Genomic DNA, 13429 nt, shown 5'->3' on the forward strand with positions numbered 1-13429 from the left:
AACCCGGACCTTCTTGCTGTGAGGCGACAGCGCTAACCACTACACCACCGTGCCTCCCTTTCTGAAGATGTACACTTGATATTGCACATTTTTCTTCGGAGAGAAATATCCAGATAGCTTCTGCTCAGTGTCTGCATATTTGTCATCTTCAGCTGCTAGTGTGTCGTAAATATCATGCACTCATTCTCCTGCTAAGTGCAACAATAATGCTTTAAGCCTAGCATCTCCAGTAATGTGCATTACAGTGGTGTAATTTTCAAACCTTTGCAGCCATTTGTTCCAGCGAGGTCCGACAGTGCCAAGACCAGTTTCAGTATCAAAAGGTGGGAGAGAAGCGGTGTTCACTGCCATGCTTGCCAAGATGCGCTGACACAACCACGTTTCTTGAGTTAGCTTAGCCCACTTAGCTTGTTTCTGCTTGTCCACTTGTGCGTCTTTCACCCTCTTTTCTCCTCAGAAAAAAACAGCGGTGTCCTTGTTGCTTCTTTGAGTGTATTTTCCTTTACTCCTTATCACCATTGTAATGTTTCAGTTGTGTATTTATGAACCAGGAAAACAATGACATGTTGAACAGAAACTTTGTTTATTGTCCCCGCTTTTTATCCGCACTCAACAACCAGCATAACTTCCTTGTGGTTTACTCGCATTACCAACAGGTGGCGTAGTTTGACTGCCAAACATTCAAATATACTCTGAACATCACAGTCCCAAAGGGTTTTTTACTTTTCCCACAGCAGTTTGCTGAGAATTGTTTTATATTTATTAAAGATTGTGTGGCAGCGGGGGCGTGGTCAAGCGGCGGTCTGTGAATGGAGGGCGGAGTCACTGCACCTGATGGGAATTAACCTGTGTTGGTGTGTCTCCCCCAGTGACCGCGCCCTGTAAGAGGAAGGGAGCTCTCTCCCCAACCAGAGCGCTTGTGACTGGGAGAGTATAAAGTAGAAGCTGAAAAGCTAAAATAAAAAGAGTTCATGAGAACTCAGTTCTGGCATCCCGGGTTTCAGCACCACTGTAGAAATCATTGAAGCACGGCAGGCCAGAACTGAGTTCTCATAAACTCTTTTTATTTTAGCTTTTCAGCTTCTACTTTATACTCTCCCAGTCACAAGTGCTCTGGTTGGGGAGAGAGCTCCCTTCCTCTTACAGGGCGTGGTCACTGGGGGAGACACACCAACACAGGATAATTCCCATCAGGTGCAGTGATTCTGCCAATTACCTTCCCTGACTCCGCCCTCCATTCACAGACCGCCGCTTGACCACGCCCCCGCTGCCACAGATTGATATACATTTTTTATAGTGATAGTTCAATGTGTGTATGTGCTGCATGTAAATATGGACAAATTAAACATAATGTGGCAGCTAAACAGGAAGCGATACAGAAGAGAAAATAATGCGGAAGAATTAAAGATACTAATGAGCAAAACATTTTTTTAAATTGTCAGAGGTGATCAAAGATGACATGAACAATGAAATGTCTTGGAATGTGACCAACATTGTTTTCTTGAAAATGTAACTGATAAAAAAGCCATAATCTGTGATAGAAAATGTCCTTTAATATTTCTGAAAATAAAACTAATCCCCACTGCCTGTGGTTCAATTCAGATAAACACTGCGAGACGAATTAAAGCAAAAGTTTTTTTTTTTTTTCAAATCGGATATACAGTGAAAAACTTCATTCCTTCTGTTTAAATGCATAAATAGTGCATTTTGTTTAATATTAATCAAAATAATTGGTTATAACTGGAGAGAGGATTTAAACATTATAGCTGAGATCAGGACAGGTTTTTAAACTCGCTCGTCAATTTGTTTCTATGACCCTCTTCACCCACTCGTTTTCTGATGAGTGTTCACGGCGTCAGTGGTTGTAAACTTGCGCTGGTCAATTAGTTCCATGACCCTCTTCACCCACTCGTCTTCAGGATGTGCACACATCTCTTTGCCTATCTTTAGAGTAAAGCTGCAGAGGAGAGAGAAGATTTACATCAGTGTTAAACTGCAATAAAATCAGAAACTCAAACACTCTCACACGTCCCAAACCTCCAACATCATTTAAAATGATAATCTATTAAAGTTAATATTATATTATACACAACCATAAAGCAATGACTGACATGGAAATAAACTTTTTAATATTAACTGAAATGAATAAAATATAAATGAGGGGCTGAAAGCTTACATGACTCCAGGTTTTCTACACTTTATGTGTGTTACTTTATACGCTGTAATGATATTTGCAGGGGTTCTTTTCTTGTGGTGACTGAAACAGCATTTCGTTGGTTCATCCGCACCTGTGTGAAAACATTTATACATTTAGTTCTGTGATTAAAGGCTCAAAAAACACCATCAAATGGTTTTACGTATATCGACTAAAAGATTCTGCTTGTAGTGTTTATTAAATTGTCCCACAGCGCTGTGGAGTTCTGGATTGTGATTGGTCAGAAGGTGTTGATTAGTTTTCTATAACAGCAGCTCTGACAGTAGTGCAGCTGCCAATCACAGGTTTATATTAATGCCCTCGTTCTAATACGTTATCGTTTCTATGGTAACAGCTGGTGAGTGAACGACTGTTTATCGCTGCTCTAATGTCAGTGAGAACAGTTGCTCAGTGGTTTAAATGTTGGACGACCGATCAGAGGCTCGTGATTTCAGATCTCACCACCACCAAGCTGCTACTGCTGGGCCCCTGAGCAAGGCCCTTACTCCTCTTATGATGTAATGTTGGAACAGTTTGTAAACTGGTTTGGTTTCAGAGGAATGAAACACTTGGGGATGCACTATTACAGGAAAATAATCAACTTCAGGGTGGGAACAGGAGCTCTGCTTCATCACACCACCCTGTCACTCAGTAATTTACTGTAACAGTGTGACAAACACACAGTGGTTTATTAACGCTGGTTATTTTCAGCAGCCTGGTCGTCTTTTTAGGAAATTCAGTATCATTATAAAAGCAGGGGAGTGGTAGCGAGTAACGACACCAGTCTAGTTTATTTTAAAGAAGTCAAAGTACACAAGGACCTCAATTAATGAAAATATCTTAAACAAATAATAATAATAATAATAATATTAATATTTAAATCAATATAATTAAATAAATATTATAAAAATGATTAACTTTATCTTACTCTCGGCCGATGTGAAGGACTGAAGGCAGACAAGAACCAGCAGAACCAGCAGGAGAGAACGAGAGAACATGACTGCTGATGATGATGGTGATGATGAAGATGAAGATCACGATGCAAACAGAATGGTATTAATGCAGATATCACCTGAAGCTTGAGTTTATATAAGCTGGTAAGAGGGTGAGGGTGTGGTCTGGGTGTTTGATGGTGATGAAAAAGTTCCACTTTGACGAAGAGAAAAAGAAACGCCCCTCTTCTACAGAACAGCCTGCTGTGGGTTTCAGCTCTGATAAGAAAGATCTGAGCAGCATTTAATACTTTTACACCAAAATCATCTCACTGCATTAAACTCTTGAAATAAAAATAAAATAAAGATGAATAAGTGCAGTTTTGTTGGAGTTAAACTATAACACTGTAGAGTCAGATCTTCTGATCACCAACACACCACATCACACACAATACACAGAGATAATAAATCATTATCATTAAACACTTCAATATTTCCCTGACTGTGTTTGTAATGAAAGTGCGAAACAATATTCCTTTTCTGCAAAATCACACAGATTTCACACGAGAATCGTTTTTTCTCCATGTGATTATGAGACAGTAAACCAGATGAAGGTTCATTTCAGTACGATACACCATGAAACTGCACACGTGAATTCAAGCAAATGCATTTGACAGCATGTGAATAATTAGTGATAAGTTACAAAAAAAAAAGTCAAATGAAAACATTAAGCTCCATGGACTACATGTGAAACTCCATGAATTGTCTCAAAATTACATGTTAAAATAAATGAACCATGAAAAATGAAATGTGAAAATGAATTAAACTTTTAAAAGCTCACATGTGCAAATAAAAATACATGCATTACATACATGTGGAAAATGTGTGAACCAGAACATGAAATGTCTTCAAACCACATCTGTAAATTCCACATGTGAGTCGTATGATTATTCACTAAGGGTTGATTTGAAGCATTTGAAAACAAATAAAAATAAAAAATAGAAGACAAGAATAAGCCAACTTGTGAGAGAGACAGAGTGCAGAGCATTGTGGGAAAAATGTTTTTAATCGATGTGAAGTTTGTGGTCACCAGAAACTAGGGGTGGAGGGGAAGTGGTTCGGTGAGGATGAGACAGCGATTATTACACTGATAACGATTAGAAGTTGTTTGGTGGATGGTCAACAACATTAAATGTCGCTATACTTATATAAAAGGTATGTGTTGTTTTTTAATAAATTCAAAGGATTGCTGTTTTCAAATTGCTGTGGCTGTTTGTGCTGTTTACACTGCTGACTCACGACTGTGCTACCAAGTACAACTCTAATCACATCATCAAGTTTGTTGAAGATACTACAGTTGTGAACCTCAGCAGCAACAATGATGAGTCTGAGTTCAGGAAGGAGATGGAGCAGCTCACAGAATAGTGTAGAGACAACGATTTACATGATATGGCCAAAAGTTTGTAGACACCTGTCCATCACACCCATATGTACTTGTTGAGCATCCCATTCCAGATTTATTCCCCCTTTGCTCTTATAATAAGTTCCACTCTTCTGGGAAGACTTTCCACCAAGTTTTGGGGTGTGGCTGTGGGAATTTGTGTACATTCAGCTCCAAAAGCATTAGTGAGGTTCGACTCTGATGTTGGGTGAGGAGGTCTCGGGTGCAGATGATGTTCCAGTTCATCCCAAAGGTGTTCAGTGGGATTGAGGTTAGGGATCTGTGCAGGACACTCAAGTTCTTCAACTCCAATCTTAACACACCATGTCTTCATGGAGCTTGCTTTCAGGCACAGAGGTTTCAAGTTTCAAATTTCATCTTTATTATCATATTCTTGATATTAATGAAAAGATCATGACCAGGTATGCAATAATTGATCTCAGAGCCTACTCAGCTTACATAATATATAAAATAAGTAAGTAGGTTCAAGTTCAAAACATACAGCGTGTGCTGCTCAACGCCCCCCTTGTCAGCCGCCAACCAGGGATGATCACACAGTTTCGGTGGCTAAGGCGGTACTGCCATCCCTGGCGCCACCAGCAGCTTCATGCCACCGGGGGGCATCTAAGATGGTTTAGATAGTTACACGGTACTATGTTGTGGTCATTACACTTCTGTTGCGGGCTTTTGCCCATATCCAACTCGACCCCTGCTCCACTGTCGCTTGCAGGCATTTCTTTGCTGACTTCAATTCACGGCCACCAAGGCCAAGGTAGGACAAAAATGTCATCATGGAGCGGCCAACGAAGCCACGACAGCCAACCTCAACTGGCCACACTAAACATTTCCAGTTGTTCTCAATACAGGTGGCTCAAAGGTCCTCATATCTTGCTTTCTTACGGTATGTTCAAATGCTTCTTGCATATTCTCCTCCCAAGGAACAGTAAGTTCGACGAGTATTACACTCTTTGCAGAGTCTGACCATATTATTAGGTCTGGTGTAGCATGCCTGCAGTGCAGTCTGCGTAGGTGGCAGGGAGCCCAAACCAACCTAGAGTGAAGTTCCTGGCAGGTGCTGGCTGCAGCTGAAACAATTGGCCTCCCAGAGAGGCAGAGAAGGTGGGGCATTTTCCAGCAAAGTGTGCAGGAGGCTCAAGCTCATCATTGTCTTCTTCCATGTCAGCAAGGTTGCCTGCCCAGAGGGAAAGAGAGAGCACATGAGCCCAAGAGCACATTTGTGAATTAACTAACCTCTGAGAGGCATGGGTCCTTTTTATACTCCCCTGGCTGCTCAAGGAGGATGAATTAAGGCACTGATTATACCATCCCAGGCATGTATTATCAGCAGGCCCCACCCCCTGGTCATACTGTTTTTGGCTGTTTAAGTCACTGAAGTGCTGCTGTCTCTTCAGCATCATAGGAGTGGTTGGGCAAGGAGCAGTGCATTGTTTTGGCGGTGGGTTTTTGGAGCCACCGTCACAACCCCACCCTTAGCTCCAAGCCTATGGTCCTCCAAGGCTTGGCCCAAAGGCTGTCACTCCTGGAGTGGCTGTCAGCATTCCTGTGCTGGTTCACTGCTCTGTGTTAGACCTGGAAAGAGAAGTCCTGCAATGACAAGAACCAGTGAGTGACATGAGCCTTGGTGTCTTTGGTGGCCATCATCCACTGAAGTGGGACATGGTCCAACATGAAATGATGACCAGACAAATAATACCTTGACTTGTTCACTGCCCACTTGATGGCAAGGGCTTTTCTTGCAACACCCATGTAGTTCCTATCTGCTGGCAGAAGCTTGTGGCTGATATACGGGCGAAAGGCGGGGTACACCCTGGACAAGTCGCCAGGTCATCACAGGGCTGACACATAGACACAGACAACCATTCACACTCACATTCACACCTACGGTCAATTTAGAGTCACCAGTTAACCTAACCTGCATGTCTTTGGACTGTGGGAGAAACCGGAGCACCCGGAGGAAACCCACGCAGACACGGGGAGAACATGCAAACTCTGCACAGAAAGGCCCTTGCCGGCCACAGGGCTCGAACCCGGACCTTCTTGCTGTGAGGCGACAGCGCTAACCACTACACCACCATGCTACCCAGCACAAAGCATTACACTTTCTATTATATTTATGAAAGAAAATTAAATCCCTGTCATGTAAAGCTCTCCCCTTTTAGTTATGCTGTCATAATTAGTTTTGCAGGAGTCCCTGCTTGCGCTCAATGCAAAATGTATACTGTTCCTACTCATCAGGTGACACTGGGCATACCTAACAACCTGTGTTTTCTCTCTCTTTCTCTTTTTCTCCGCCTCCCCTCCCCCATCTCTCCCTCTGAGTTCCATGTCAATCGTGAGATCGAGATGCCGACCTCTTCTGCTCCTCAGACCTGCCTGATCCATCCTGATGCCCATGTCTGGTTGGAGTATCATCGCATCACTCCTGTGGAGGACGGCCCCATATGGACAGTTGAAAGTTACACTTGGAAGACGCTCTGGACACTTATAGTAATGCTTTTATGGCTGAGGATTACAGTTGACTTGCTAACTTTAGGACTGCAGTTGTCATGAACAGTTTTGCACTCAAGTTTCCATCAATGAAGAGTTATAACATTAACAAAATGGACTTTATGTTAAAACTGTTAAAAATGTTATAATCACATTGTCTTATCACCCAGATGAGGATGGGTTCCCTTTTGACTCTGGTTCCTCTTGAGGCTTCTTCCTCATGTCTCTGAGGGAGTTTTTCCTTGCCACTGTCACCACAGGCTTGCTCATTGGGGATAGATTAGGGATAAAATTAGCTCATGTTTAAAGCCATTAAAATTCTGTAAAGCTGCTTTCCAACAATGTCTATTGTTAAGCACTATAAAAATAAACTTGATTTGACTTCTTTTTTACTCCTTGTTTTGCTGTTTTCCCTCCTAATACTTGAGACATGTTTTGCCACTCAATCTGACTGGGGGGGGGCATGTTCCAGCAGGAAATTGATATCAATGTATCCTCCATTGTAAAACAGGTAAAAACAACATCGGTGTTCCTCTACCCACCACTGACACTTCTTACAAAAACTGCTGCATGCTTACAGTCTGGTCCAGTCCATCCATGCCTTAGATTGTGGGCCTTCCAGGCCAGCTCCAGGACAAGAATTCAGTCCTGCCTTGCTGAAGGCCATTTCCTTAAGTGGCACTCCCACACTTGCTACCACTCCTCTCCCATCAGCGAGGGCTTTTTAAGAACTGTTTGGAGCTACTCCATTTGCTAGACTATTTCTTGTAGACTTTCCTTGCCTTGCTATAGCTCATTGGTATTGTGTCTTCTTGAATCCTCCTGCCTGAATTTCTCCTTGTTTTTTTGTCAAGTTTTTCTGTCCAGTTTTTTGCCTGCCTCTTCTTTTGAATTGTGTCTTTTGCTACCTCTGCCTGGATTTCCCTTGTCTCTGTGTTCATCAGTTTTTGTGAAGATTTTTCTGTCCTGTTTTTTTTGTCTCTGATTGTGTCTACCTGCTCCTTTGTGTTTTTGACCTCCTGGCCTGTTTTTTGACCACTGATTTTTGCCTGAGCCCTACTGTACCTTTTGGCTTTCTGCCATCTACTTCATTAAAGAAGTCTTCTCTTTACACTGCCTGTTTTGGAGTCTGCTCTTGGGTCCTCACTTCACCTCAGCTCACCACCCCTGACAGCTTAAGGCCATCAGTATTGTTGACATTACATTACAGGTATTTAGCAGACGCTCTTATCCAGAGTAACATACCCAGAGCAGCCTGGGGAGCAGTTGGGGGTTAGGTACCTTGCTCAAGGGCACTTCAGCCATTCCTGCTGGTCTAGTTAATTGAACCAATGCCGTTTTGGTCCCAAAGCTGCTTCTCTAACTGCTAAACCATGGCTTCCCCCCCTTCCACCCCTCTCACAGACTCCTCACATTCCAGTCACCTGGTAGAAAATATCAAAGCATCTGTGCTACCAGCACCAGACTCCTGAATGACTTCATCACTGAGGCAATCAGAATACCCAACATCCTGCTGCCTCCCAGTGCTCATCTGGACTAATCAAAACCTTAACCCGCACCTGCACTTTACAATTCTGCATTGTACGATGTTGCATTTCTATTCATAAGACTCATTTTTGCTGCTGCCTTTGTCAATATTTCTGCTATATTTATTGCTGCTATACTGCACAACAGTTATTTTGCTTGTTGCACTAGTTCTCCCACACAACTGTTCTATGAGAGAAAGAGTGCAGAGCATTATGAGGAAAAAGTAACGTCAGATGGTGCAGTTTGTGGTCAACAGAATCTAGAGGGGGAGGGGAAGTGGTTCTGAGAGGATAAGTTACAGATCAGCATGCTGATGATTCAAAGTTGTTTTGCAGATGTTCCACACGATTACCTGTGTGTGTGTATGTATATATATATATATATATATATATATATATATATATATATATATATATATATTTATATACACACACACACACACACACACACACACACACAGTGGTGCTTGAAAATTTGTGAACCCTTTAGAATGTTCTATATTTCTGTATAAATATGACCTAAAGCATCAGATTTTCATACAAGTTCTAAAAATAGATCAAAATCTGATTATGTTTTAGGTCATATTTATGCAGAAATATAGAAAATTCTAAAGGGTTCACAAACTTTCAAGCACCATTGTGTGTATATATAATAGACACTGATACTGGGTCAGAAGGCCTGGGGTGCAGTCGGTGATCCAGTTCACCGTGTAGTGGTTAGCACTGTTGCCTCACAGCAAGAAGGCTCTTGGTTCGAGCCCAGTGGCCGACAGGGCATGTTCTCCCCATGTTTGTGTTTACTCTGAGCGCTCTGGTTTATTGCTGCTATACTGCACAATATTTTACAGGCAGTTGTTGCACTAGTTTTCTCATAAAACATTGTCCTGTTGACCTTCTAGTTAATGTGCATTGTTCTGTGTATTTATTCTCATATTTCTGCATCTTCTGTAATCTTGTGTGCTGAATAATTGTATTATGTGTTGCACTGTGGTCTTGGAGAAAAAAAACAACACACATTTGGTTCCAATGTATACAAGCTATTCAGAAGAATGACAATAAAACCCACTTGACTTGATAAGTGAAATAAAACACTTGGGGATGTGCTACTATAAGAAAATGGCATTCATAAATGTCTCCTGACAGAAACCTTTACGGTATTAATGATTACACGTTTTCAAATGTGATGACGTGGAGCGTCCACTGTACACTGTACATCCCTGTGAATGAGCTGTTACTATCGAAATGATAAGATGATATAAACAAGGGCATTCATATAAACCTGGGATTTGCAGAGCTGCTGTTATAGAAAATTAATCAACACCTTCTGACTGTGTATTGAATACCTTTTGATAGATTTTGATAAAATGTTGGATACAACCTGATCATACTGTACTGTAAGTCCCTGAGACATGAGATTATTATGTCAAAAATAATCAACACCATCTGCACCTCAGATAGCAACAGTAAAGCATGTTATATTGAAAAACAGCACAGTAAATAATTTTGGTAATTTTACTTCTCTTTTATGCTTATAATAACTTCTATGCATATGCATATTTCTGTATCTCTTAGTCTCTATAAATGCATAGAAATGTTCTGCATTAACAAGAAGCACATCTCATAATACAGTGACTCATTGACTTTCATTCTTTTTCACTGATTTTTGCGATATCACCTTCTTGAAGAAGAGAGTGTAGTTAGAGACGGGGATGGCAGTTTGCATGCAAATAAAAGCTGCACTTTGATTTATAGAGATAAAAAGGCACCTCTTCCACAGGAAACCTGACTGCGGTTTTCAGATCTGAGCAGCGTTTAACACTTCTCAACCAAACTCACATCACACAAGTGCATCAAATAAAACAAAGATAAAAAGGTGCAGTTTCATTAAAACAATGAAACAGTAGACCCTCGGACCTGCTTGATCCATCCTGGTGCCCTGTGTCTGGTCGGAGTTTTATCGCACCGCTCCTGTGAAGGACGGCCCCATGAGGACAGCTGAGGGTTATACCTGTTAAAACTGTTAATATTATAGTCAGGCTGTCTGTTGTTGCCCAAATGAGGATGGGTTCCCTTTTGAGTCTGGTTCCTCTCGAGGTTTCTTCCTCATGTCATCTGAGGGAGTTTTTCCTTGCCACCGTCGCCACAGGCTTGCTCATTGGGGATAGATTAGGGATAAAATTAGCTCATGTTTTAAGTTGTTCAAATTCTGTAAAGCTGCTTTGCTACAATGTTTATTGTTAAAAGCGCTATACAAATAAACTTGATTTGATTTGATTAGATCTGTAAAGTCCAAACTCAGATCCAGGGGCAGTCTTACCATAGAGGCATAGGTAGGCGGCTGCTTGGGGCCCCCCACCAGTGGTCGTAGTAGGGGGGCCCCCAACCAACCTCAAAAAAAAAAGAAAAAGCCCCTTATCATGATTCATGAACACTTCAAAAGTATGGTACATTTTACTAATATTCCTAAGAAATACGTTGAAGTAGTAGTTAAAATGCCCAGTTCATGGCTATCTGTTCCTACACATACACCCCATACTTTCACAATGAAATGGACTAGTCCATAACGCTGCGCAGCGCGAAAGGTAAACACATAGTGACCGGAGTCTGAACAACGCAAAAATGAAAAGGAGTTACCCAAGCGGATCAAAAAAAAAAAAAAAAGCGAAAAGACGCTGAGAAATATGTGACAATGCTGCCTAAGTTGGGAAACTTTTTTACAACTACTGTTAGCAATAGAGACCGCGACAACAACGTCAACGCCATTCAAAATGCTGAACATGATGCCGGTGCAGCAGCAGCTGCTGTGAAGTGGCACTAGCTGAGGAGGATAACATCAAGCAAGACACGTTGTTGCCACCTTCCATCACCGACAGTGTCAACGTTGACACAAATGAGGTGGAAGAGTTATCCAGTGATGGCCATTTTGACACCGATGATGATGACCATATTGTTAGTTGGTGACAATGTTTTTTATTATTATTATTTTACATTTTCCTACATCTGGCTGTGCATCATGTACGTGTGAAGACCTGTGAAAAGACATCAACAAGTCGGACTCTGTGATGTGGAGAACAATCTCTCTTTTCTCTCTCATAGACTCTCTCATTCACTCACTCACCCTCTCTGTCTCACACACACAGAACACACACTCTCTCTCTCTCTCTCACACTGTCTCATTCTCTCTCTCTCACTCACTGACACATACATTCACATGGATATGGAATTGCTTAGAGCCAAATGCCACCTCATCTCTCCTCAGTCCACATTTCTTACCTCCCCTCACTCACTCACTCACACACTCACAAACACTCACACACCCACTCTCTCTCTCACACACACAAACACTAACTCACTCACACACACACACACACACACACACATACACAAACACTAACTCACTCACACACACATACACAAACACTAACTCACTCACACACACACACACACACACACACTAACTCACTCACACACACACACACACACACACACAAACACTCACTCACACAAACACTCACTCACTCACTCACTCACTCACTCACTCACACAAACACTAACTCACTCACTCACACACACACACTCTCACACATACACACACACAAACACACACACTCACACACACACACACACACACACACACACACACACACACACACACACACACACACACACTCACTCACACACACACACTCTCACACATACACACACACAAACACACACACTCACACACACTCACTCACTCACTCACTCACTCACTCACTCTCACTCACACACACACACAATCATGTACATAGTTTTATTTATAGAATGTTTGAAATGTTCTGATCTTTAAAAAAATAAACAGTGCTGGTTTTCCTGGCATTTTGGCAAAGACAGATGTTATCTGAAATCTTGTTCTCTGTTGGGTTCCATCATGACTATTAGTTTGTGCAGTGCTACACTTTGTGTGTTCTCTGCTTTCCATCTTCATTTTGGAGTAAAGAAGTGTATGCAGGGTTTAAAGGGGAATGTTTTTTTTTCTCCTCTCCAACCTTTATTTCCCTATAGATTAGCTTTACCTGCCTATCCACCATGCAGTCGGTACATTGTTTTGTTTTTTTGTTTCGGATCGGATGAGGGGGGCCCCATACATACCTTCACCTGGGGCCCCCAATTTGCTAAATCCGCCACTGCTCAGATCTTATGTCAAACAACACACCGCATCACACACAATACACAAACTGAGGGAATAATTATTAGCATGGCCTGCACTCTGTCCTTCCCACGACTGCACATGTAGTGCGATGTGCTGAAGTGCAATAGTCTCATCTTTAAAAGTAGGGAAAAAAAAGCTGGGATAAAAAGTAAGACTGAACACCTGAAAGTGTATGTGTTCACACGTGTGTGTGCACGGACTTGCACACGTGCATGTAAGAAGGGGGTATGAAGTTACGATAAGGACAAGATAGCAATTAGCATACCATTTACCACATGCACGCCCGTGCATGCACGCTCGTACACACACACACACATTCTTGAACTTCTATCATTGTGGGGACTCTCACTGACATGATACATTCACTAGCCTCTTACTCTAACCTAAACATCAGTCTAAACTATACAATAAAACCGAGTCTTAACCCTCAAACAGCCCTTTTGAAGTGAGGACCAGGCAAAATCACTTCCCAAAAAGTTCTAACTCTGGTTAAATGCATGTTCTGGTCCCTAATATGTAGCAAGTTTACCCTTAAAAAACAAATAAACAAAAAATAACCCTCGGCTTCTTTAAAAAAAATAAATACCTGTATAACAAATCGACATTATATGGTGTTTGATAACTTTTTTTTTTATT

General features: G+C 41.7%; 1 protein-coding gene across 1 annotated transcript; it reads right to left on the reverse strand.

Moving 5' to 3' along the window:
• Positions 1–1533: 1533 nt before the first annotated feature.
• LOC132882916 (C-C motif chemokine 3-like) lies at positions 1534–3258 on the reverse strand. The gene is made up of 3 exons (XM_060916026.1): positions 3123–3258; positions 2177–2288; positions 1534–1957 (listed from the first exon to the last, which is right to left on the reverse strand). Exons 1-3 carry the CDS (start codon positions 3190–3192, stop codon positions 1822–1824), a joined length of 318 nt encoding a protein of 105 aa, XP_060772009.1. The 5' UTR covers positions 3193–3258; the 3' UTR covers positions 1534–1821.
• Between the last annotated feature and the right edge of the window lie 10171 nt (positions 3259–13429).

The sequence above is a fragment of the Neoarius graeffei genome, chromosome 1 (genome assembly GCF_027579695.1).
Source record: "Neoarius graeffei isolate fNeoGra1 chromosome 1, fNeoGra1.pri, whole genome shotgun sequence".
NCBI classification, from domain to species: Eukaryota; Metazoa; Chordata; class Actinopteri; order Siluriformes; family Ariidae; genus Neoarius; species Neoarius graeffei.

Excerpts from the sequence above, each read along its gene's own strand:
- LOC132882916 (XM_060916026.1), bottom strand. The coding sequence starts at position 3,192 with ATGTTCTCTCGTTCTCTCCTGCTGGTTCTGCTGGTTCTTGTCTGCCTT. Across the intron at positions 2,289-3,122 it reads GTCCTTCACATCGGCCGAGA|GTGCGGATGAACCAACGAAA; the intron begins GTAAGATAAAGT and ends GTTTTCACACAG. Across the intron at positions 1,958-2,176 it reads TGTAGAAAACCTGGAGTCAT|CTTTACTCTAAAGATAGGCA; the intron begins GTAAGCTTTCAG and ends TCTCCTCTGCAG.